Raw genomic sequence first — 24,022 nt, 5'->3', positions numbered from 1 at the left:
TGTTTTATTTTGGAAATGTACATCCAGGTTTTTTCCTTTATATTAATACAATAATAATTTATTCTTTATACCCCGCCCATCTGGCTGGGTTTCCCCAGCCATTCTGGACGGCTTCCAACAGAACACTAAAATACAATAACCTATTAAACATTAAAAACTTCCCTGAATAGGGCTGCCTTCAGATGTCTTCAAAAAGTTGGATAGTTACTTATTTCCTTGACATCTGGTGGGAGGACGTTCCACATGGCAGGCGCCACTGCTGAGAAGGCCCTCTGCCTGGTTCCCTGTAACCTCACTTCTCGCAGGGAGGGAACCGCCAGAAGGCCCTCGGAGCTGGACCTCAAATTTTTTTGGGGGGGGGGGGCTCCAAGAGAGTGGGGCCTGAAGCTATAGCTTGTTTTGCTTTTATGCAAATCCGGCACTGTCTGTCCCGAATCTTCCAACATTCAGCTTCATTCGGTGAATGTGAGTTCTAGTGTTCGGAGCAAGAGCAGCATTGGATTTTGGGTGGTGTTTGTGGTTTTCCTGTACAGTGATACCTCGGGTTACATACGCTTCAGGTTACAGACTCCGCTAACCCAGAAATATTGTTACAGATAGGTAGCCATGTTGGTCTGCCATAGTCAAAACAATTCCCACCCCCCCTTCCAGTAGCACCTTAAAGACCAACTAAGTTAGTTCTTGGTATGAGCTTTCGTGTGCATGCACACGAATCTGAAGAAGTGTGCATGCACACGAAAGCTCATACCAAGAACTAACTTAGTTGGTCTTTAAGGTGGTACTGGAAGGAAAAAAATTTTTTGTCCAGAAATATTGCTTCAGGATAAGAACAGAAATTGTGCTCTGGCGGCACGGCGGCAGCAGGAGGCCTCATTAGCTAAAGTGGTGCTTCAGGTTAAGAACAGTTTCAGGTTAAGAATGGACCTCCGGAATGAATTAAGTACTTAACCTGAGGTACGACTGTACAGTCATAGCTTGGGTTGAAGTAGCTTTGGGATAAGTATTTTTGGGTTGCGCGCTGCGGCGCCCCGGAAGTAACGGAGCACGTTACTTTTGGGTTTTGCCGCTCGTGCATGCACAGACGGTCAAAATGACATCATGCGCATGCACAGAAGCGGCAAATCGCGACCCGCAGATGCAGTGGTACAGTGGTACCACTGTACAGACGCCTAGCCAAGGGGTGCAAAATCAAGAAGCTCCACAATTGAGAAGATCCAGTTGGGGGCTCCAAATGTTGGCTTCGCTCAGGGCATCGTGTTGCCAAAGATGACCAAAGTCTGCCGAGGTTCCCCTCCTGTCTATTCTCTCTTTGCCAGCTCCCCTCCAGCCTGCCATCATTGGGGATTTTTTTGCTCAAACCCTCGGTGGTTTGGGTTGGCTTTTTTCCGAACGCTTTCCCAGCACTCCTCTCCCCCTTTCCTCTCCTGGTGGGGATCCATCTGCCAGTCTTGCTGAAGGCACAGGCACAAAATCTCCGAGGGAGGGAGGCTCAGCCTGTTCCTTTCCTCCCCCCATTATGCCTGCTGATTCAGAGGGCACACGCAGCCAGCTTGCCAATCTCCCCCCTCGTTCTGTTTCTCCGTGAGAGCCGCCTGCCCGCCCTGCTTGCCTTGGATGGCAGTGCCATCTGTTACGCAACTCTTCCTCCCAACGGGCACAAGGGAGGGAGTTTCCAGAAAGCGGGACCTTGGCACAATGCGGCCCCCATTTCTGCACCCCCACTGGATTCCAGAAGCTCCAGGCTACGGAGACGAGGGAGGCTGGCCAAGAAACTTCTCTGTATCTGAGCTCTGTGTGTTTCTCCCTTCAGACACTCTGTACTCAGAGCATGTCCACCCCTGTTTTGTGGCTTTTGGCCGCCTTCAGTTTGGGGGGTCTTGCAGCTGGTCTCTAGGGCGGCAGGGGGACGGGGAGAGCGACGCAGAACTCCAGCCGCTTCCAAGGGCCGCAGGTGGAGCGTTTTTCAGCCGTCATCTCCTCTGTGGCCAAGTTTCCTGTTTGTTTATCAATGGCTGGACTAGATAAGGCACAGACTGCGCACGGCCAGAGCGCCAGCTGTTCAGAGCGCGTGACGGCAGTCTCTGCAATTAAGGCAATCTCTAAAATTGGTTTGTTGTTGTTCTTGCTTTTAATACTTATTTTGTGGGTTTTTCTTAAATGTTTTGAACCGTCCTGAGATCTGCAGATGAAGGGCGGTATGCAAATGTAATAATTAAAGATGAAATGATGGAGAATAAGGGGACAGAGGAAAGTTTTTCTCCCTCCTAACACCGGTACTTGTGGACATGCGATGAAGGACAGATAAAGTGAGTGTCTGGAGGCGGTTGGAGGATGGATGGCGGCTACCAGATTGAGACTGAATCCTGACAAGACAGAAGTTTTGGGGGGACAGGAGGCGGGCGGGTGTGGGGGACTCCCTGGTCCTGAATGGGGTCACTGTGCCCCTGAAGGACCAGGTGCGCAGCCTGGGAGTTATTTTGGAATCACAGCTGTCCATGGAGGCGCAGGTCAAATCTGTATCCAGGGCAGCTGTTTACCAGCTCCATCTGGTACGCAGGCTGAGACCCTCCCTGCCTGCAGACTGTCTCGCCAGAGTGGTACATGCTCTGGTTATCTCCCGCTTAGATTACTGCAATGCGCTCTACGTGGGGCTACCTTTGAAGGTGACCCAGAAACTACAACTAATCCAGAATGCGGCAGCTAGACTGGGGACTGGGATCACATAACACCAGTCTTGAAAGACCTAGATTGGCTCCCAGGATGTTTCTGAGCACAATTCAAAGTGTTGGTGCTGACCTTGAAAGCCCTAAACGGTCTTGGTCCAGTATACCGGAAGGAGCGTCTCCACCCCCATCGTTCAGCCCGGACACTGAGGTCCAGCTCCGAGGGCCTTCTGGCGGTTCCCTCACTGCGAGAAGCCAAGTTGCAGGGAACCAGGCAGAGGGCCTTCTTGGTGGTGGTGCCCGCCCTCCCGGCAAAATGTCAAAGAGAACAACAACTACCAGACTTTTAGACGACATCTGAAGGCAGCCCTGTTTAGGGAAGCTATTATTATTATTATTATTATTATTATTATTATTATTATTATTATTATTTATTATATAAACGAAAGGACTTCTCCATGCAGTGCAGAGTTAAACTGTGGAACTCCCTGCCACAGTGACGGCCACCAACTTGGATGGCTTTGAAAGAAGATTGGACCAATTCATTGAGGAGCAGAGGGCTGTCAATGGCTCCTAGCTGGGATGGCTCTGCTCCGCCTCCAAAGTCAGAGGCAGCAATGCTCCTGAATCCCGGTTGCTGGAAACTGCAGGAGGGGAGAGTTGCTCCTGAGTTCGAATCCCGCTTGCAGGTTTCCCTTTGGGGCATCTGGTCGGTGGCTGTGAGAACAGGATGCTGGACTAGATGGGCCATGGGCCTCATCCAGCCGGGTTCTCCTTATGTTCTCATCCCCAAAATCAGCTGGTCAGTTTATTACGTCAAACTCACCTTTCAAGTATTCAATTAAAAGTGGCTTATACAGTGAAATGCAGCCATGGCAAAGGCCAAATGCAAGATCAAACATGGAAACAGAATGCTAATAAACTTTAGGTAATAAACTTTTTTAAAAAACAACCACCACCACAACCCAGCAGTTAAAATTTCAGTAATGCAATGACTGAGAGGGCACAGGGTTGGTTTCCTGTAGCAAGGAGTTCCGCCGCCTCCCACAGCTTCCCTGTGCTTTTTTGGCAGATGAGGGACGCTTCAACATCTTGGCACTTCGAGGTGTCCTTCCCTTCCACCCCTGGAGTATCTGAACCTCCCCCTTTTTTTTTTTAAAAAAAATAATTTTTATTGAATTTTACCACCACCAGCATCATTGTTTCAAAAACAAAATACATTATAAATCCTCAACACGCCCCCCGCCCCCGGTGACTTCCCTCAACTTCCTTTTCTGAGTTTCTTGGCATATTATCTCTCCCTGCTTAGTGGATATTTTTTATTCTCTAATTTTTTTAAAAAATAATTCTTCTTCTCTTATCATTTTAACATCCTGTTTCTATTTCTGCATTTGTTTTGTTAATTGCAAGTGTTTAGTCAAACCCTGCGAGCAGGGCCTTGCAGAGCCAGGCAGAGGCCCAGGCCAGGTAGATAATGTGCCCCCCTCCTTTTTTTACCCTGGGAATAACTGAAGTCTTATAAATAAGTAAGTATGAAAATAATTTTCACAAAAGTTATGCTGACAAATAATTTTATTTCAAGGCTTGAACCATTGTTGTTGTTGTCTAGTCATTTAGTCGTGTCCGCCTCTTCGTGACCCCCTGGACCAGAGCACGCCAGGCCCTCCTGTCTTCCACTGCCTCCCGCAGTTTGGTCAAACTCATGCTGGTAGCTTCAAGAACACTGTCCCACCATCTCGTCCTCTGTCGTCCCCTTCTCCTTGTGCCCTCCATCTTTCCCAGCATCAGGGTCTTTTCCAGGGAGTCTTCTCTTCTCATGAGGTGGCCAAAGTCTTAGAGCCTCAGCTTCAGGATCTGTCCTTCCAGTGAGCACTCAGGGCTGATTTCCTTAAGAATGGATAGGTTTGAACTTCTTGCAGTCCATGGGACTCTCAAGAGTCTCCTCCAGCACCAGAATTCAAAAGCATCCATTCTTCGGCGATCAGCCTTCTTGATGGTCCAGCTCTCACTTCCATACATCACTACAGTGGTACCTCAGGTTAAGAACTTAATTCGTTCTGGAGGTCTGTTCTTAACCTGAAACTGTTCTTAACCTGAAGCATCACTTTGCTAATGGGGCCTCCTGCTGCTGCTGCTGCTGCTGCGCTGCTGCTGCACAATTTCTGTTCTCATCCTGAAGCAAAGCTCTCACTTCCATACATCATGACTGGGACAACCATAGCTTTTACTATATGGACCTTTGTTGTTGCTTGAACCGTATCTGCATATAAAGACAAAATGGAAAATATAGATAACTATACTGACCGAAGCCCCCTTTGGAATTGGAGGCCCAAGCCAAGTGGTCCATATGGCCCCCCTTCTGTCTGGGCCTGCCTGCGAGCGAGTCCATTTCTTTACATTGATTCTGTAAATAGAACAGAAATGGTTCCCAGCCCTTCTTGAAATCTCCGTTGTCTTTCTCTCGAAGTCTTTCCGTTAGTTTTGCCATTTCAGCGTATTTCACCTGCTTTCCTTGCCATTCTTCTTCAGTTTCAATACTTTATAATAATAATAATTTATTATTTATACTTCGCCCATCTGGCTGGGTTTCCCCAGCCACTCTGGGCGGCTTCCAGCAAACGCTAAAACACAGTAACGTATTAAACATTAAAACCCTCCCTAAACAGGGCTGCCTTTAGATGTCTTCTAAAAGTTTGGTAGTTATTTTTCTCTTTGACATCTGGTGGGAGGGCGTTCCACAGGGTGGGTGCCACTACGGAGAAGGATAGCATCTTTGTGCTAGCAATATCCTAGCCACAGTTGTAGCATACAGTGGTACCTCTGGTTGTGAAAGGGATCCGTTCCGGAGGCCCGTTCGCAACATGAAAAGAGTGCAACCCGCAGCGGCGCGTCTGCGCACGCGCGGGTTGCGATTTGCCGTTTCTGTGCATGCGTGTGATATCATTTTGCACTTCTGCGTGAGCGGCGAAACCCGGAAGTAACCCTTTCTGGTACTTCCGGGTCGCTGCGGGGCGTAACCTGAAAGAACGTAACATGAAGCAGACATAACATGAGGTGTGACTGTACATGAACAGTTCAGTATCTGAACCCTTCACGCTGTCTCATGTGATGACTTTTCCTTATCTTTTCAGGAACCTGGTTTTGTTTCTGCGGAGAAGATGACACCTTCTGGATGGCTCCCTCTGCTGGGGCTCCTCTTTTTCTGGGATGGCGGGCACTGCCTTGTTCCTCCTGAAGAGCTGAAACGTAAGTAAGCAACGGTGGAGAGGCTGGCGCTTCTATATTTCTGCATTCTTCTTAAATGAAGGACCAGGTGCACAGCCTGGGAGTCATTTTGGACTCACAGCTGTCCCTGGAGGCACAGGTCAATTCTGTGTCCAGGGCAGCTGCCTACCAGCTCCACCTGGTACGCAGGCTGACACCCTCCCTGTGGACTGTCTTGCCAGAGTGGTGCATGCTCTAGTTATCTCCCGCTTGGACTACTGCAATGCGCTCTACGTGGGGCTACCTTTGAAGGTGACCCAGAAACTGCAACTAATCCAGAATGCGGTAGCTAGACTGGTGACTGGGAGCGGCCACCGAGACCACATAACACCAGTCTTGAAAGATCTTCATTGGCTCTGAGTACGTTTCCAAGCACAATTCAAAGTGTTGGTGCTGACCTTTAAAGCCCTAAATGGGCTCAGTCCAGTAGACCTGAAGGAGCGTCTCCACCCCCATCATTCAGCCTGGACACTGAGGTCCAGTGCTGAGGGCCTTCTGGTGGTTCCTTCCCTGCGAAAAGCCAAGTTACAGGGAACCAGGCAGAGAGCCTTCTTGGTGGTGGCACCTACCCTGTGGAACGCCCTCCCACCAGATGTCAAAGAGATAAACAACTACCTGACATTTAGAAGACTTCTGAAGGCAGCCATTTTTAGGGAAGCTTTTCATGTTTAACAGACTAAGGTAAAGGGACCCCTGACCATTAGGTCCAGTCGTGACCGACTCTGGGGTTACGGCGTTCATCTCGCTTTATTGGCCGAGGGAGCCGGCATACAGCTTCCGGGTCATGTGGCCAGCATGACTAAGCCGCTTCTGGTGAACCAGAGCAGTGCACGGAAACGCCATTTACCTTCCCACCGGAGTGGTACCTATTTAGCTACTTGCACTTTGACTGCTTTTGAACTGCTAGGTGGGCAGGAGCAGGGACCGAGCAACGGGAGCTCACCCTGTCGCGGGAATTCGAACTGCTGACCTTCTGATCAGCAAGTCCTAGGCTCTGGTTGAACCCACAGCGCCACCCGTGTCCCTGTTTAACAGACTACTGTATTTTAATACTTTGTTGGAAGCCGCCCAGAGTGGCTGGGGAAACCCAGCCAGATGGGTGGGGTATAAATAATTTTTTTTAATTATTATTATTATTATTATTATTATTATTATTATTATTATTATTTATAAATGTACAGTGGTACCTCTGCTTGTGAACGGGATCCATTCCGGAGGCCCGTTTGCAACATGAAAGGAAAGCAACCTGTGTCTGTGCGTCTGCACATGCGCGGGTCACGATTCACCGCTTCTGCGCATGATGTCATTTTGTGCGTCTGCGCATGCGCAAGCGGCGAAACCTGGAAGTAACCCTTTCCGGTACTTCCGGGTCGCCGCGGGACATAACCTGAAAGAACGTAACATGAAGCAAACATAACAAGAGGTGTGACTGTGCTGGAAGTGCTTCTCATTCCAGAGCAGTCGAAGGAGCCCCGGACTGGAAAACTCTTTTGCACTTGAGTCCCAAATCAATCAAGTTTGCTAAAAAAACACAACCTCTTTGCGCTTTTCATTTTTGGGCAAGGATAGGGGGCGGGCAGAGAAGATGTGTTGGAACTGCGGCTTGATCAGACCTGTCCTGTGGCATCCATAATAGATGCCCAGAGTCTGTATTTGCAGCCACAGAATTTAAAAAAAGGATGAAAAGAAATGCTCTTGCCAAATTTAGGCTCCAAGGGCATAATTTCTAAACTGGACACCTGTGCCATGAAGTCATTTCCCAGAACTGTGACTCAGGGGCTCATGGGGGGAATCATTTCTGCCTGGCGAGGTCACAGTGTTTTGCTAGGGTTGCCAAATTGCCAGGGTTGTGGTCAAGGGTTCAGGGAGGAGGCTGCTGTTTCTGTGTGTATGTAGATGATTTGGGAATGACTGTTGCCACTTGAAAAAACCAGACAGGATGCAAAAAGAAGGGCAGGAAAAGGCAGCAATAACTCACCGGTCAGTGGCTATTCCCCGCTTTCCCCAAATTGCATGAACGAGCTGCTTGGTTGTAAAAAGGAAAAAATTACAAACCAGGATAAAGCAATAAAATTAACAATGAGACTAATAATAATAATTTCTGCATTTGTTTTGTTAATTGCAAGTGCTTCATCAAACCCTGCAATTCATTCTGTAAATATAAAATAATAATAATAATAATAATAATAATAATAATAATAATAATTATTATTATTATTATTATTATTTTTATCCCGCCCTTCCAGGTTCAGAAAACCAGGCTCAGGGCGGCAAACAACAAATTTAAAACACTTAATTGATGCAACAAAAAACAGCATAAAATACAGTATAAATTGTGAATTAAAATAAATTCAGAATTCAAAAATCAATTTGGGGGGAAATGCATCCAATAAACATTAGATGGCCCCCAGGGCTAGCTGGCTAAATTAGTCCTATTTGGGCCAGCGAGGAGACCAGGGGAGAATTAGCTGTGGGATCCCAGAGCGGGTAATCTTCAGAAAAAGGGAAGAAGGAGGGAAGGAAGAGGAATAAAAGATTAGGCTGAATTCAAATTAAAGGCCAGGCAGAATAGCTCTGTCTTACAGGCCTGACAGAAGGAGGTTAAATCCTGAAGGGCCCTGGTCTCCTGGGACAGAGCATTCCACCAGGTTGGAGCCACCACTGAGAAGGCCCTGGCCCTGGAGGAGGATAGTGTGACTTCCTTAGGGCTGGGGACCCTAAACTATGATTATTCATGGACCTTAAGGTCCTCTGCAGGGCAGACCAGGAGAGGCGGTCCCGTAAGTACAAGGGCCCTAAGCTACAAAGGGCTTTAAAGGTCAGAACCAGCACCTTAAACCTGACCCGATACTAAAAAATAACAAAACAAGTAAAAATAAAGACAAGAAAAATTAACAATAACATAAAACTTTCGAAAAGTTTAAACAGGGCTTTAAAAGAGGTTGAGACAAACTCATGGGAGAGAGGGCCATTGATAGCTACTAGCCACAAAAGCTATGCACCGTATTTTTCGCTCTATAAGACTCACCAGACCATAAGACGCACCTAGTTTTTGGAGGAGGAAAACAAGCAAAAAAATATTCTGAATCCCAGAAGCCAGAACAGCAAGAGGGATCGCTGTGGAACGAAAGCAGCAATCCCTCTTGCTGTTCTGGCTTCTGGGATAGCTGCGCAGCCTGCATTCGCTCCATAAGATGCACACACATTTCCCTTTACTTTTTAGGAGGGGAAAAGTGAGCAAAAAATACGGTATATCATTTTAACGGTTTTCCAAAACCAATATTCCCATAAACTTAACTTAATCACTTAACATCTTTCTTTCATTCCCATTTGACATTTCAACATATTGATTTATCACATGACATATTTAAATCCTAAGCCTCTCTAGTATTTGCAAGCTTTTCCAATTAATTTAACTTAACGTATTTAACTGAATACTCTTTGAATTTCATCCATTCCTCCTGGTACTCCTCCTCCAAATAGATAGACGTTCTTATGTGAGACGACCCCACGGAAGGGGAAGCGATTTCTCTCTGCCTCTGCCGGCCGTTTTCTGAAGTGTGCGAGTTTTCTTCCCGCAGAGATGTCTGAAACGGGAAGCAAGTTGGTCGACTCGGAGCTGGAGAATGCCATCAACGGCGTCCGGCAGATGAAGGTCCTCATGGACCAGACCAGCAGGGACCACCGGGATATCTTGAACGCCTTGGAGGACACCAAGAAGCAGAAGGAGGTCTGTCTGCACAACTTACCCCAAAATGCCCCACTCTTGCAAAAGATGCAACTCAGAGCTGACCAGCAGCGCCTTTGAGGTGAGGTCAAATTGCTGCAACCTTGCAACGGCTTGACCTCGCCCCCAAAGGTGCTGGTTTTGACCTTTATTCCCCCCCCCCAGTTTTTTTTATTGGTTTTCCAAATTTATAACAAACATAACAACAAACAAGAAAAACATTACAATATCGAAAAACAAACAAACAAACATTTATCCTAACAGTAAAAATTCTACTTTTGTTACCATTTTTGGGTGACTTCCTCAAATCCCCCTAGCTGAGTTTCCATGTAACTCATTGTAGCAATTTTCCAACACTATTTTCATATAAAATTGACTTGTTCAATTAACATCTTTCTTTCTTTTCATTTTGACTTCTATCTGTATTATTATACAATTTCACATATTTAAATCCTAGGCCAATCTGTTACTCGCGTGTAGTTCTATTTAAATTATCTTAACATATTTAACTAAATAATCCTTAAATTTCTACCATTCCGCTTGATACTCCTCCTCCTTCTGGTCGTGGACTCTTGCGGTCAGGTCGGCTAGCTCCAAAAAATCCATCATCTTCATCTGCCATTCCTCCACTGGTGGTATTTCTTGTGATTTCCAGTTTTTGGCCAGCAAAATTCTAGCTGCAGTTGTGGCATACAAAAACAATCTGACATCTTTCTTGGGCAGTTCCAAACCTATTATTCCAAGTAGAAAGGCTTCTTGTTTCTTAACAAATGTGTATTTCAACATTTTTTCCAATTCATTATAAATCTTTTCCCAGAAGTCTTTCACCTTGGGACACTTCCACCACATATGGTAAAAGGTACTGTATTTTTCGCTCCATAGGACGCACTTTTCCTCCCATAAAAAGTAAGGGGAAATGTCTGTGCGTCTTATGGAGCGAAGCCAGCAAGAACCACTGCTGCTGACACGCTCTGTGCAGCTCTTCCAGCCAGCAAGAGCCGCTGCTGCTGACCTGAGCCGGGGAGGAGGGAGAGAAGGGGATTCCGTCCGTCCCTCCCTCCTCCGTGGCTCGCTTTGAAGCAGCAAAGTGGGAGGGAAGCCGCTTACACCCGTGTAAGCAGCTCCTCTCCCACTTTCCTGCTTCAAAGCAACCACGGAGGAGGGAAGGAAGGGGATCCATGCAGTGGATTCCCTCCTCCAGGGCTCCCTTTGAAGCAGCAAAGTGGGAGGGGAGTAGCTTACACTCGTGTAAGCAGCTCCTCTCCCACTTTCCTGCTTCAAAGTGGAGGGAATCTGCTGCAGTTGCAAGCAGAGGATCCATGGCTCCGCTTCCTTCCCTCGAAGCAGGGGGTGCAGGGGGGAAAGACGGCAGGAAATAGATGCCGGGCAGGAAGACACAACCACACTTTGACCACTGGAAAGTCCACCTCAGCCTCCCCAGATTTCCACTGAGACGGCCAGGCTAATCTTGATGGCCATAAGTCAGGCAATTCATTATTAACTGGACTTAGATAAGCCTTGGTTCCCCTTCCTATCATCCTCTGAGGCTCGATTAAAAGCAGCAAAGCGGACAGGAGCCGCCCGCTTTGCTGCTTTAAATAATTTAGTGCAATATTTGATCCGAATATTTTTTCCCCTGTTTTCCTCCTCTAAAAACTAGGTGCGCCCTATGGTCAGGTGCGCCCTATGGAGCGAAAAATACGGTACCTTCTTTTTCTTTACATTTCCAACATAGATTATCGCTCTTGTGGTAAATCTTTGCTAGTTTTACGGGGGTTAAGTACCATCTATACATCATTTTCATAACATTTCCCTTTAACGCCGTACATGCAGTGAACTTGACCCCTTTCCTCCAAAACCTTTCCCAGTCTTCAAACATTATGTTATGTCCGACAACTCTTGCCCAATCTATCATCACAGATTTAACTTGTTCATCCTTTGTGTGCCTCTCCAACAATACATTTCCAATGTAAAGAAAAGGAAGGTACCTTTTATCACATGTGGTGGACATGTTCCAAGTTGAGAGACTTCTGGGAAAAGATTTATAATGAATTAAAAATATATATTGAAATATACATTTATAAAAAAAACTCAGAGGCCTTTCTCCTTGGAATAATAGGTTCTGAACTGCCCAAGAAAGATGTAAAGTTATTTTTGTATGCCACAACTGCTGCTCGAATTTTAATAGCCAAGAAATGGAAAACACAAGAACTACCAACTGTGGAAGAATGGCAGACGAAAACGATGGAATATATGGAGCTGGCTGGCCTTGCTGGAAGAATCCGCGACCAAAAAGAAGAGGAATACCAAGAAGGGTGGAAGAAATTTAAGGACTATTTGCATAAATACTGTGATATTAAAAATTAGAAATTACTTGAAAGTACCAAAATAGGCCTAGGATTAAATTAAGAGTTAATTAAATAAATAAGATTTAGGACTTTAAGGAAAGTTAAGAAATTTTATTTTAATTGGAATATTGTGTGGTTTTTTTTTTTTAAAATGATACCAGAAAACTGCTACATTTTAATTACAAGGAAATTCAGATGGGGGGGCTCAGAGGAAGCCCAAAATATGTTTATGAGGTTAGAAGTCTAATTAATTAATTAATTTGTGTTGTTTAGGTTGTTTAGGTATTTACCGGTACCTTGTTTTGACTCTCTGTTTTGTTTACATTTGTGATCTTGTCTTTTTTCCTTTTTGTTTCCCCGCCTGTTTTTCTTTTGTTGTGATATGTGTTATATCTGTAAGAAAATTAATAGAAATTATTAAGTTAAGTTAAGAAGGATTTATATCTAGATGTTAGGATAGAGATGATAAAGAAAACAGGAAGGCACAATGAGAGATAAAGGAGGTGCTGTGAGATTGGTGGAAGTCAGTGTCTTGTTGTTGTTGTTTTAGTGTTTATAATATTAACTTGTAAGATATAGAATCATAGAATCATAGAGTTGGAAGAGACCACAAGGGCCATCGAGTCCAACCCCCTGCCAAGCAGGAAACACCATCAGAGCACTCCTGACATATGGTTGTCAAGCCTCTGCTTAAAGACCTCCAAAGAAGGAGACTCCACCACACTCCTTGGCAGCAAATTCCACTGTCGAACAGCTCTTACTGTCAGGAAGTTCTTCCTAAGGTTTAGGTGGAATCTTCTTTCTTGTAGTTTGGATCCATTGCTCCGTGTCCGCTTCTCTGGAGCAGCAGAAAACAATCTTTCTCCCTCCTCTATGTGACATCCTTTTATATATTTGAACATGGCTATCATATCACCCCTTAACCTCCTCTTCTCCAGGCTAAACATGCCCAGCTCCCTTAGCCGTTCCTCATAAGGCATCGTTTCCAGGCCTTTGACCATTTTGGTTGCCCTCCTCTGGACACGTTCCAGTTTGTCAGTGTCCTTCTTGAACTGTGGTGCCCAGAACTGGACACAGTACTCCAGGTGAGGTCTGACCAGAGCAGAATACAGTGGCACTATTACTTCCCTTGATCTAGATGCTATACTCCTATTGATGCAGCCCAGAATTGCATTGGCTTTTTTAGCTGCCGCGTCACACTGTTGGCTCATGTCTAGTTTGTGGTCAACCAAGACTCCTAGATCCTTTTCACATGTAGTGCTCTCAAGCCAGGTGTCACCCATCTTGTATTTGTGCCTCTCATTTTTTTTGCCCAAGTGCAATACTTTACATTTCTCCCTGTTAAAGTTCATCTTGTTTGTTTTGGCCCAGTTCTCTAATCTGTCAAGGTCGTTTTGAAGTGTGATCCTGTCCTCTGGGGTGTTAGCCACCCCTCCCAGTTTGGTGTCATCTGCAAATTTGATCAGGATGCCCTTGAGTCCATCATCCAAGTCGTTGATAAAGATGTTGAATAAGACCAGGCCCAAGACAGAACCCTGTGGCACCCCACTAGTCACTCTTCTCCAGGATGAAGAGAAACAATGGATTTGTTTTGTTTTGTTTTTAGTTTTCGAATGTTGATTTTTGTGTGTTGTGTACAGTGGTACCTCGCAAGACGAATGCCTCGCAAGACGGAAAACTCCCAAGACGAAAGGGTTTTTTGTTTTTTGAGCTGCTTCGCAAGACGATTTTCCCTATGGGCTTGCTTCGCAAGACGGAAACGTCTTGCAAGTTTGTTTCCTTTTTCTTAACACCGTTAATACAGTTGCGACTTGACTTCGAGGAGCAACTCATAGCACGCGGTGTGGTAGCCTTTTTTGAGGTTTTTGAAGACTTCGGTGATTTTTGAAGCTTTTCCAAAACTTTTCCGACACTGTGCTTCGCAAGACGAAAAAAATCGCAAGACGACAAAACTCGCGGAACGAATTAATTTCGTCTTGCGAGGCACCACTGTATTGTTACTTTTTGGTATCTTTCGTGTTGTGTGGAAAATACTAATAAAATTTATTTTTTTTAAAAAAACTATTATTATTATTTTTTAAAAAAACATTTCCAACATTTATTACTTGTCTTGCCCTCTTGCAAAGAACCTAACAGCCCCGTTTGGCTTTTGTAGGAAGCCCTCCTCCTTGCCCAGGAGACTGAGAAACAGCTGAGCGAGAAGGAGGTCTGCAACGAGACCATGTTGGCCCTCTGGGAAGAGTGCAAGCCTTGCTTGAAGCAGACCTGCATGCGGTTCTACACCCGGACGTGCCACAGCGGGGCCGGTCTGGTCGGCAGGCAGGTGAGCATGTGATTTGGGTACCCCAAGAACCCGCCTGGAGAACCGGGGCAACATCTGATGCGGAAAGATAAATATCTGTATGGGGCCAGGCGGGGCACTCAGGGGCGGGCATGGCAAGGCAGCCGGAGAAGGCTCTGTTCCTCATCCTCCCTTGTTGGACCAGGGGCCAGGGATCAGGCCCTCAGGTGATGAATGGGGTCCCCTGGAGTGGGCATATGGAAGAAAGTCCTTAAGGTACCCAGACTCTGCAAACTGTTTTGGGTTTTGAAGGGGAGAAGCAGCCTAGTTCATGAAATTATGTGCAGTGTGGAGAAAGGGGATCGAGAAAAGTTTTCCCCCTCTCTCCTAGCACATTGCGTGAAGCTGAATGCTGGAAGATTCAGGGCAGCAAAGAGAAAGGGCTTCTTTAACTATGGAACTCATTGCCACAGGAGGTAGAGAGGAGAACCAACCTGAATCAGGAAAATTCACGGAGGAGTGGCTTCTAGTCAGGATGGCACTCAGAGGCAGCGATGCTTCTGAACCCCAGGTGCTGGAAAACCCAGGAAGGAGAGGGCTCTTGAGTTCGAATCCTGATTGCGGCCTTCCCTTTGCGACATCTGATTTGGCCACTTTGAGAACCGGAAGAGGCTGCTGGATCATGCCAAGTGGCCTGTGGGGAACCAGCGAGCAGGATTCGAGCGTCAGAGCAACTCCCTAGAGGGTTTCTGCAACTGGTAAAAAGGCGAAGCGAGAGGTTCCAGCAGGCTCTTCACAGGTTCTTAGGCAGGGTCAGCAAACTTTTTCAGCAGGGGGCCGGTCCACTGTCCCTCAGACCTTGTGGAGGGCCGGACTATATTTTGGAAAAAAAAATATGAACAAATTCCTATGCCCCACAAATAACCCAGAGATGCATTTGAAATAAAAGGACACATTCTACTCATGTAAAAACACACTGATTCCCGGACCGTCCGCGGACCGGATTTAGAAGGCGATTGGGCCGGATCCGGCCTCCAGGCCTTAGTTTGCCTACCCATGTTCTTAGGCATTGCTAAACCAGTTGTGGTTTAAACTACCTGCCATGACTCTCTGTAACGAAGTTTTGACTGGTCCAAAACCCCATTCACCATTTCCCTCTCCCTGCTGCCCTACCGCTTGACGCTCCCACTGGATTATCCTCCAGGGCTTAGCTGATGGGGAACGGAGTTCCCTAATTGTAGGGACCCCTTTTCCCATCTTGTGGTTTAATTTAATTTAATTTATATACCACCCTATACCTGGGGTTTCAGGGCAGTTCACAGAATAAAATTAAGATATAAAACCACAACATATAATCAGAGTAAAGATAACAACCCAATAACACCCCCCCATAAAAGAAACACGTTTTAAAAGGGCATAGGATGCCAATCAGATCAACCAAAGGCCTGGTTAAAAAGGAACGTTTTTGCCTGGCGCCTAACGGTGTATAATGAAGGCGCCAAGCAATCGTCCCTGGGAAGAGCATCCCACAGACGGGGAGCCACTGCAGAAAAGGCCCCCTCTCGTGTTGCCACCCTCTGGACCTCTTGAGGAGGCGGCACGTGAAGGAGGGCCTCAGAAGATGATACCGTCATACCTCATGTTACGTTTGCTTCATGTTACGTTCTTTCAGGTTACATCCCGCGGTGACCTGGAAGTACTGGAAAGGCTTACTTCTGGGTTTCGCTGCTCGCACATGCTCAGAAGCGCAAAATAACGTCATGCGCATGTGCAGAAGCGGCGAATTGCAACCCGAGCGTGCGCAGACGTGCCGCTGTGGGTTGCGCTCTTTGCATGTTCCGGAGGCCCGTTTGCAACCAGAGGTACCACTGTATTGAGGTCCGGGTCGGTTCATATGGGGAGAGGCGCTCCTGAGCCGTTTAAGGCTTTTTAGGTGTAGAAGCTGAAAGGATGCTCAAGGCTTTTCTCTGCTCCAGCTGGAGGACTTCCTCAACCACTCCTCGCCCTTCACGATCTGGGTCAACGGGGAGCGTATCGACTCCCTGAAGGACGCGGACGAGAACCAAGGCCAGCGGCTGGACGACCTGGAGGAACGCTACAGCCTGGTCGAGGGTGGCGTGGACGACCTCTTCCAAGAGAGCACCCAGGCCTACGGCCACCTGGCTCCCTTCTTCCAGTCGCCCTTCAGCGGCTTCCGGGACATGTTCTGGGGTCCCATCCGCAGCATCCGCCTCCCGGGGTCCCGCCTGGCCCGGGACGTGTCCGCCTTCCCCTCCTTCCCAGGCCAGTACCGACCCCACCAGGACTTCCACCAGCTCTTCCAGTCGCTCCACCAGATGACCCAGCAGCTCATGGACGGGGTGCAGAAGGGGCCCTATGGCCAGTGGCCGGAAGGACGGCCGGGGCTTTCCCTGGGGAGGTTCCCGACAGGTGAGTGGAGATCGCGGGCAGGTGAGTAGGTCTGGCCTCTGACACCCATCCAAAATTGCTCACCTGCTGGGCAATAGATACAGGACATACAGTAGATTCCAGCTGTCAGCGCTGCCCAAGGTCCCAGCTCACACAAGACCAACGCTGCTTCTTTCTCTAGTATAAAAGTGTTTATTGAAGTTCAGTTTCACTTCCACACGCGCAGCGTGCAATGCTACGTCTGTACCTTAGACCGCCGAAGCTCCATCTGAATCTCCTCCCCCCTGACACCAGTTTAAGATTCTAGCCTTACTCCACCTCTTCCTCTGTTCCTTCCTTCTCTGGGTCCGCCTGCTAGTCGGAGTCTCAGCCCTCCTAGACTCCTCTGACGCTGAGTCCCCTGACTCTTCCCCCTCCCTCCTTCGGGCTTTTGGACCTGGCTCCCAATCCGGGTCTTCTGCTGTCCCGCGCTCCTGCACATTTGAACTTGGCGCGCGCGCGCAGCCTCCCACTTTCCTTCTGACCGTTACACTTGTGTCACTGCTCCCTCCTTCGGGGGGGCTAGCTCTCTCCCCTGTGCTTCTGCTCCTGAGCCTCTGACACCTCCGTTTCCCCACTTTCCGATGGGGGCGTGGTTATCCCTGACTCATTTTCTCTCCCCGCTGGAGGAGAGGCTGGTCCTGACTCATGTGACTCTCCCCCCCCACTGTGCTCTGGTGGGGGAACTGGTCCTGATCCTCCGCTGCTCCCTTGGGAGTCCCCGCTGGCCCCTTGTTTCTGGAGCATCCCCCCGGGACCCCCCTTGTCCTTACCATAGGCGCCCCCTTCTGAGAATCTTCTGATTCACTGGAGAAGCTCATGGAATCTCTCGGGTCACTGTCATATTCCCCTACGCTCCCCTCGGATTCCTCTCCTCCGCTCTCTATTTGCTCTCTCCCCTGTGCTTCTGCTCCTGAGCCTCTGACACCAGCGTATTAGGCAACTGGGCGTATAAGACGACCCCCCAAATTGGCAGCTCCAACTTGGGGGGGTCGTCTTATACGCTTCGGCAGCTTCGCCGGGCAGCTTCCTCCCAGTGCAGAGCAGGGCCCGCTGCCCACTGCAGCCATACCCGGCGTATAAGACGACCCCCAACTTTTTAACCTCTTTCCTGGGGTTAAAAAGTTGTCTTATATGCCGGAATCTACAGTAATACAGATTTTAACCTCTGGGAAAAACTTTGGAAAAGCGATTTGAAGTTTACAGCATGTTATTCCCTGAGGGAGAACTACTTGAAAATGATTTACAGATGGTATTTTAAAAATTGTCCAGTAGACCAACTAAGTTTGTTCTGGATATAAGCTTTCGTGTGCATGCACACTTCTTCAGAGACCTACCTGAATCTAGATGGTATTTAACTCCGAGTAGGCTTGCTTAAATGCATAAGACTGAATCAGATAGGTGCTGGAGATGCAAAGAGGCAGGGGGAATGTTCTTTCATATGTGGTGGACTTGTAAAAGGGTAAAAGAGTATTGGGAAATGATCCATAATGAATTGGAAAAAAATGTTTAAAAGCACTCCCCCCCAAAAAAACCCACCAAAGTCCTTTTTGTTGGGGATAATGGAGAGAAGTAGAAAGTGTCGTCCCCAGCCCAGATCAGAATTGGGACCTGTGCTTTTTGACTTTTTTGCAAATTATCTAGAGTCCCGGGTGGTTAGAACCAAAAGGGGTTGCCAAGAGCTGCAAAAGGAGCGAATGGGTGGCAAAATGGGAAATGCAGTTAGATGTTGACAAGTGTAAAGTGATGCATGTCGGGGGGGGATCTTAATTTCACACCTGCACTCATGGGGTCTGAACTGATGAACCAGGAACGAGACCTTGAGGTTGGAGTGGATGGTTTGATGAGGAGGTTGACCCTGTGTGTGGCAAACACCATGCTAGGAATCATTAGGAAAGGAACTTGAAATTAAACTGCCAGTATCGTGATGCCGTTATGCAATGAGTCAGGTCAATGGGTCCATGTAGCTCCATATTGCCTGCACAGACTGGTAGCAGTTATACCCGGTTTCAGGCAGGAGATACGCCCAGCTCCAGTGGGGATTGAATCTGCGACCTTCTGCATGCAAGGCAGCTGCCCTGGTGCTGAGCACCCAGCCCCCTTTTCCCATTAGGATGGGGGGGGCGAGGAAAGCATTACGATACTTGCAGTTCCCCTTGGCTTTAATGGATGATGCCAGTTTGTCTCTCAGGTGCATCAGGGAGGGACTAGAAACCCCCGCCATAAGAGTCACAGTCTCTCTCCTTCTCTGTCAGGGTCCCCCAGTCCTGCAGACGACCGCCTGGTGTGCCGCGAGATCCGCCGCAATTCTGCCGGCTGCCTGAGGATGAAGGAGAGGTGCGAGAAATGTCAGGCCATCTTGGACGTCGGTGAGTCGGTCAAGGCTGCCTCTTGATTCATGAAAACAACTTCCCTTGGGGGGGCAGTTTTCCCTTTTTGGCATGGAGCAAAAGTTGTCCATCTCTCATTCAGTTTTCTTGTTGTTGTTGAGTCGTTTAGTCGTGTCCGCCTCTTCGTGACCCCCTGGACCAGAGCATGCCAGGCCCTCCTGTCTCCCACTGCCTCCCGCAGTTTGGTCAAACTCATGCTGGTAGCTTCGACAACATTGTCCCACCATCTCATCCTCTGTTGTCCCCTTCTCCTTGTGTCCTCCATCTTTCCCAGCATCAGGGTCTTTTCCAGGGAGTCTTCTCTTCTCATGAGGTGGCCAAAGTCTTGGAGCCTCAGCTTCAGGATCTGTCCTTCCAGTGAGCACTCAGGGCTGATTTCCTTCAGAATGGAGAGGTTGGATCTTCTTGCAGTCCATGGGACTCTCAAGAGTCTCCTCCAGCACCAGAATTCAAAAGCATCCATTCTTTGGCAATCAGCCTTCTTTATAGTCCAGCTCTCACTTCCATACATTACTACTGGGAAAACCATAGCTTGAACTATACGGACCTTTGCTGGCAAGGTGATGTCTCTGCTTTTTAAGATGCTGTCTAGGTTTGTCATTGCTTTTCTCCCCAGAAGCAGGCGTCTTTTAATTTTGTGACTGCTGTCACCATCTGCAGTGATCATGGACCCCAAGAAAGTAAAATCTCTCACTGCCTCCATTTCTTCTCCTTCTATTTGCCAGGAGGTGATGGGACCAGTGGCCATGATCTTCGTTTTTTTGATGTTGAGCTTCAAACCATATTTTGCGCTCTCCTCTTTCGCCCTCATTAAAAGGTTCTTTAATTCCTCCTCACTTTCTGCCATCAAGGTTGTGTCATCTGCATATCTGAGGATGTTGATATTTCTTCCGGCAATCTCCAGCTTGGGATTCATCCAGCCCAGCTTTTTGCATGATGAATTCTGCATATAAGTTAAATAACCAGGGAGACAATATACAGCCTTGCCGTACTCCTTTCCCAATTTTGAACCAATCAGTTGTTCCATATCCAGTTCTAACTGTAGCTTCTTGTCCCACATAGAGATTTCTCAGGAGACAGATGAGGTGATCAGGCACTCCCATTTCTTTAAGAACTTGCCATAGTTTGCTGTGGTCGACACAGTCAAAGGCTTTTGCATAGTCAATGAAGCAGTTTTCTTACAGAGTTTCTTACAGAGTTTTCTTACAGAGCCTGAATTTTGCACTGGATCAGTTGCTTTTGAAAATAATATTTCATTGACATTTCCTTATTGTTTCACTGGGGGTGGGGGCACCTAATAAAAAAAGACACATTTATTGCGGTATGACTTGATTTCATATCCTTTACAAGTAAGGAGGCATGTGGGCAATTGGTCGTTTCCGCTTGCGCTAAAGTATGGGTTTCATGAAAATAAAGTCAACAAGACACAATAAACCCATGCTCTTTTATTTTATCATATCTTATTCTGATTGTCTCTCTGTTCAAATGATGTGCACATGATAAGACGGCAAGGGAATTAAGATGAACATTTTTGTCTGATCCAGCCAATGTATTGATAATTACTGGGGTGTTCCCCCCCCAAATATTTGGAATATTCTCAGACATATTCTGCTGTACTCATGTTCCGTGCATAATGAGGCTGCATAATACTTCTTTTCCTGGCATATTTTCTCTCTCTCCTATTTTCTTTCTGTAATTTTTTCCTTTTCTTATACAGTGGATGCTCGGGTTGCGAATGTGATCCTTGTGGGATGCACGTTCGCAACCCGCAGCGTTCACAACCTGCAGCGCTGCGATTCAGTGCTTCTGTGCATGTGCAAGGTGTGATTCTGTGATTCTGCGCATGCGCAGGTGCCGAAACCTGGAAGTAACCCACTCCGGTACTTCCAGGTTTTGGCGCGTCTGTAACCTGAAAACACGCATCTAAAGCATCTGTAACCCAAGGAATGGCTGTAATTTTAAAATATCAGTAAAAATTATATGGGGGGAAAAGATGAGGGTGTTTTGCTCTGGATCGATCGCTTTCCAGAATGATCATAGAATCATAGAATCATAGAGTTGGAAGAGACCACAAGGGCCATCGAGTCCAACCCCCTGCCAAGCAGGAAACACCATCAGAGCACTCCTGACATATGGTTGTCAAGCCTCTGCTTAAAGACCTCCAAAGAAGGAGACTCCACCACACTCCTTGGCAGCAAATTCCACTGTCGAACAGCTCTTACTGTCAGGAAGTTCTTCCTAATGTTTAGGTGGAATCTTCTTTCCTGCAGTTTGGATCCATTGCTCCGTGTCCGCTTCTCTGGAGCAGCAGAAAACAACCTTTCTCCCTCCTCTATGTGACATCCTTTTATATATTTGAACATGGCTATCATATCACCCCTTAACCTCCTCTTCTCCAGGCTAAACATGCCCAGCTCCCTTAGCCGTTCCTCATAAGGCATCGTTTCCAGGCCTTTGACCATTTTGGTTGCCCTCCTCTGGACACGTTCCAGTTTGTCAGTGTCCTTCTTGAACTGTGGTGCCCAGAACTGGACACAGTACTCCAGGTGAGGTCTGACCAGAGCAGAATACAGTGGCACTATTACTTCCCTTGATCTAGATGCTATACTCCTATTGATGCAGCCCAGAATTGCATTGGCTTTTTTAGCTGCCGCGTCACACTGTTGGCTCATGTCAAGTTTGTGGTCAACCAAGACTCCTAGATCCTTTTCACATGTACTGCTCTCAAGCCAGGTGTCACCCATCTTGTATTTGTGCCTCTCCTTTTTTTTGCCCAAGTGCAATACTTTACATTTCTCCCTGTTAAAGTTCATCTTGTTTGTTTTGGCCCAGTTCTCTAATCTGTCAAGGTCGTTTTGAAGTGTGATCCTGTCCTCTGGGGTGTTAGCCACCCCTCCCAGTTTGGTGTCATCTGCAAATTTGATCAGGATGCCCTTGAGTCCATCATCCAAGTCGTTGATAAAGATGTTGAATAAGACCGGGCCCAAGACAGAACCCTGTGGCATCCCACTAGTCACTCTTCTTTGATCAAAGATTCTGTGCTCCACAATTTTATGATTCTATTATTCCCTCGACATTCGCTTCCCTGCCTCCAAACCTCCTCCAGATTGTTCCCAGACAGACCCGGAGCAGACCCTGCTGAGAGAGCGTTTTGAGGACGCCCTTCGACTGGCGGAGCGCTTCACCCGGAGATACGACGAAATCCTCAAGGCTTTCCAGGAGGAGATGCTCAACACCACAAGTCTCCTGGACCAGCTCAACCAGCAGTTTGGCTGGGTGTCCCGCCTGGCCAACGTCACGCGGAATAGCGACAAACTTCTGCAGGTCACCATGGTGGGTATCTCCTCGCCCCTGTGCCTAGTCCGCCCATAATGCTCTGCCATGCTTTGCTCAGCCTAACTATGGTTTGTTTGCATGTGCGGATGCAGCCAAGCACACTGACCATGGTTTGTTTTCTACCAGCAAACCATGGTTTGTTGCCTTACGGACCATGGTTTAACAGTGGTTTGGCATTATGTCCAAACACAAAAACCTTGCTTAGCCATGGTTGTTTCTCGTCGTTGTTGTTAGCCGTGGTTGTTTGTTTGTTGTTGTTGTAATTTACAGTGGACGCTCGGGTTGTGAATGTGATCCCTGCAGGATGCACGTACGCAACCCACAGCGTTCGCAACCCGCGTCTGCGCACACGTGGGTTGTGATTCAGCGCTTCTGTGCATACGCAAAGCAAGATTTAGCGCTTCTGCACATGCGCGACCGCTGAAACATGGAAGTAACCCATTCCACAACCCAAAAGTTGTGGCTTTTGTTAATCTTTAGGTAGATTTTTGGGCCAGGAAACAGAGTTCACATATAGGTAGTAAAATGCCTGTCTTTCCTCTTACTGCCTATTTATGACCTCTGGGGTTTGCTAAATGCATTCCTCCTGGGTTCCTGTTTTATTTAGCCTAAACATGTATGCATGCTCAAAAGAGGAAATAGTTCTTTGTAGTTAAGCAGCTTTCTCTGATCGGACTTTGTCCCCACGTGGGGGTTTTCTGAAATGCTATGGGGAAATCTGATTGGTTCTTAAAAACGCTGTGTAAAAGTTCTTTTGTTAATAAAAACGACCTGGGCCAGGGAGTGGGATGGGCACTTTCTCCCAGGGTCTTGCTGGTCAAGCCTCTTGTCTATTGTATTAATTGGGGTCCAGTCCTTCCTTCGCCTTCAGAACGCAACACCGGTCACAGCTGGGAGAATCCAGTGTGCAGCAAGAACTGCCTTCTGAATCGCTTGCATGTGCTAAGAGCCATTGATCTGCTTTCCCCCCTCTTCTTCAAGGTGGCGACCAAAACTTCTGACCCTGAGGACCCAGCCAAGCCGTCGGACACACAGGTGACCGTCCAGCTCTTTGACTCTGAGCCGCTGACCCTGTTGGTGCCGGGGGACCTGGAAGTGAAAGACCCCCGATTCATGGACCTGGTGACCAAGCAGGCCATCCGCCAGTTCAAGGCCAACGAAGTGTAAGTGTCCGGAAGGTGCTGTGGCTCAGTGGCTAGAGTCATCAGCCTTGCAGGGGAAAGGTTCTGGGTTCGAAATGCGGTGGCACTTCCAGGTAGGGCTGGGGGGAGATTTTGTGCCTGAAACCCCAGACAGCCATAGCTGCCAATCCGTGTAGACCAGGGTTTCCCAAACTTGGGTTTCCAGCTGGTTGGTTGTTTTGGGACTACAACTCCCATCATCCTGAGCTACCAGGGATGATGGGAATTGTAGTCCAGAAATAGCTGGGGAGAGAGCATTGTGGAGTAGATCTGGTCCCATTTTTAAAGGAGGGGTTGGATGGCCACCAGGGATGGATGCTTTTAGCTGAGATTCCGTTCTTGCAGGGGGTTAGACTAGATGACCCTGGGGTGTCCCTCCCAACT

General features: G+C 47.6%; 1 protein-coding gene across 2 annotated transcripts in view; it reads left to right on the top strand.

The window, feature by feature from the left end:
- Nucleotides 1-24,022, top strand: part of CLU (clusterin) — a 34,911-nt gene that overhangs the window by 9,338 nt on the left and 1,551 nt on the right. The window contains exons 1-8 of one of the 2 annotated variants that reach the window (XM_053383877.1): nt 2,192-2,306; nt 5,795-5,909; nt 9,509-9,657; nt 14,158-14,325; nt 16,260-16,713; nt 18,987-19,100; nt 22,228-22,454; nt 23,439-23,620. In XM_053383877.1, the coding sequence (XP_053239852.1) occupies nt 5,822-5,909; nt 9,509-9,657; nt 14,158-14,325; nt 16,260-16,713; nt 18,987-19,100; nt 22,228-22,454; nt 23,439-23,620 (1,382 nt within the window). In that variant the 5' untranslated portion in view covers nt 2,192-2,306; nt 5,795-5,821. Of the gene's footprint in view, nt 1-2,191; nt 2,307-5,794; nt 5,910-9,508; nt 9,658-14,157; nt 14,326-16,259; nt 16,714-18,986; nt 19,101-22,227; nt 22,455-23,438; nt 23,621-24,022 lie in introns of those variants that run through there. The other variant, XM_053383876.1, reaches the window with a different exon arrangement.

This window comes from Podarcis raffonei, chromosome 3 (assembly GCF_027172205.1).
Source record: "Podarcis raffonei isolate rPodRaf1 chromosome 3, rPodRaf1.pri, whole genome shotgun sequence".
NCBI classification, from domain to species: domain Eukaryota; kingdom Metazoa; phylum Chordata; class Lepidosauria; order Squamata; family Lacertidae; genus Podarcis; species Podarcis raffonei.
The sequence above is the reverse complement of the archived record's forward strand: the minus strand, read 5'-3'. Positions and strand labels throughout refer to the sequence as shown.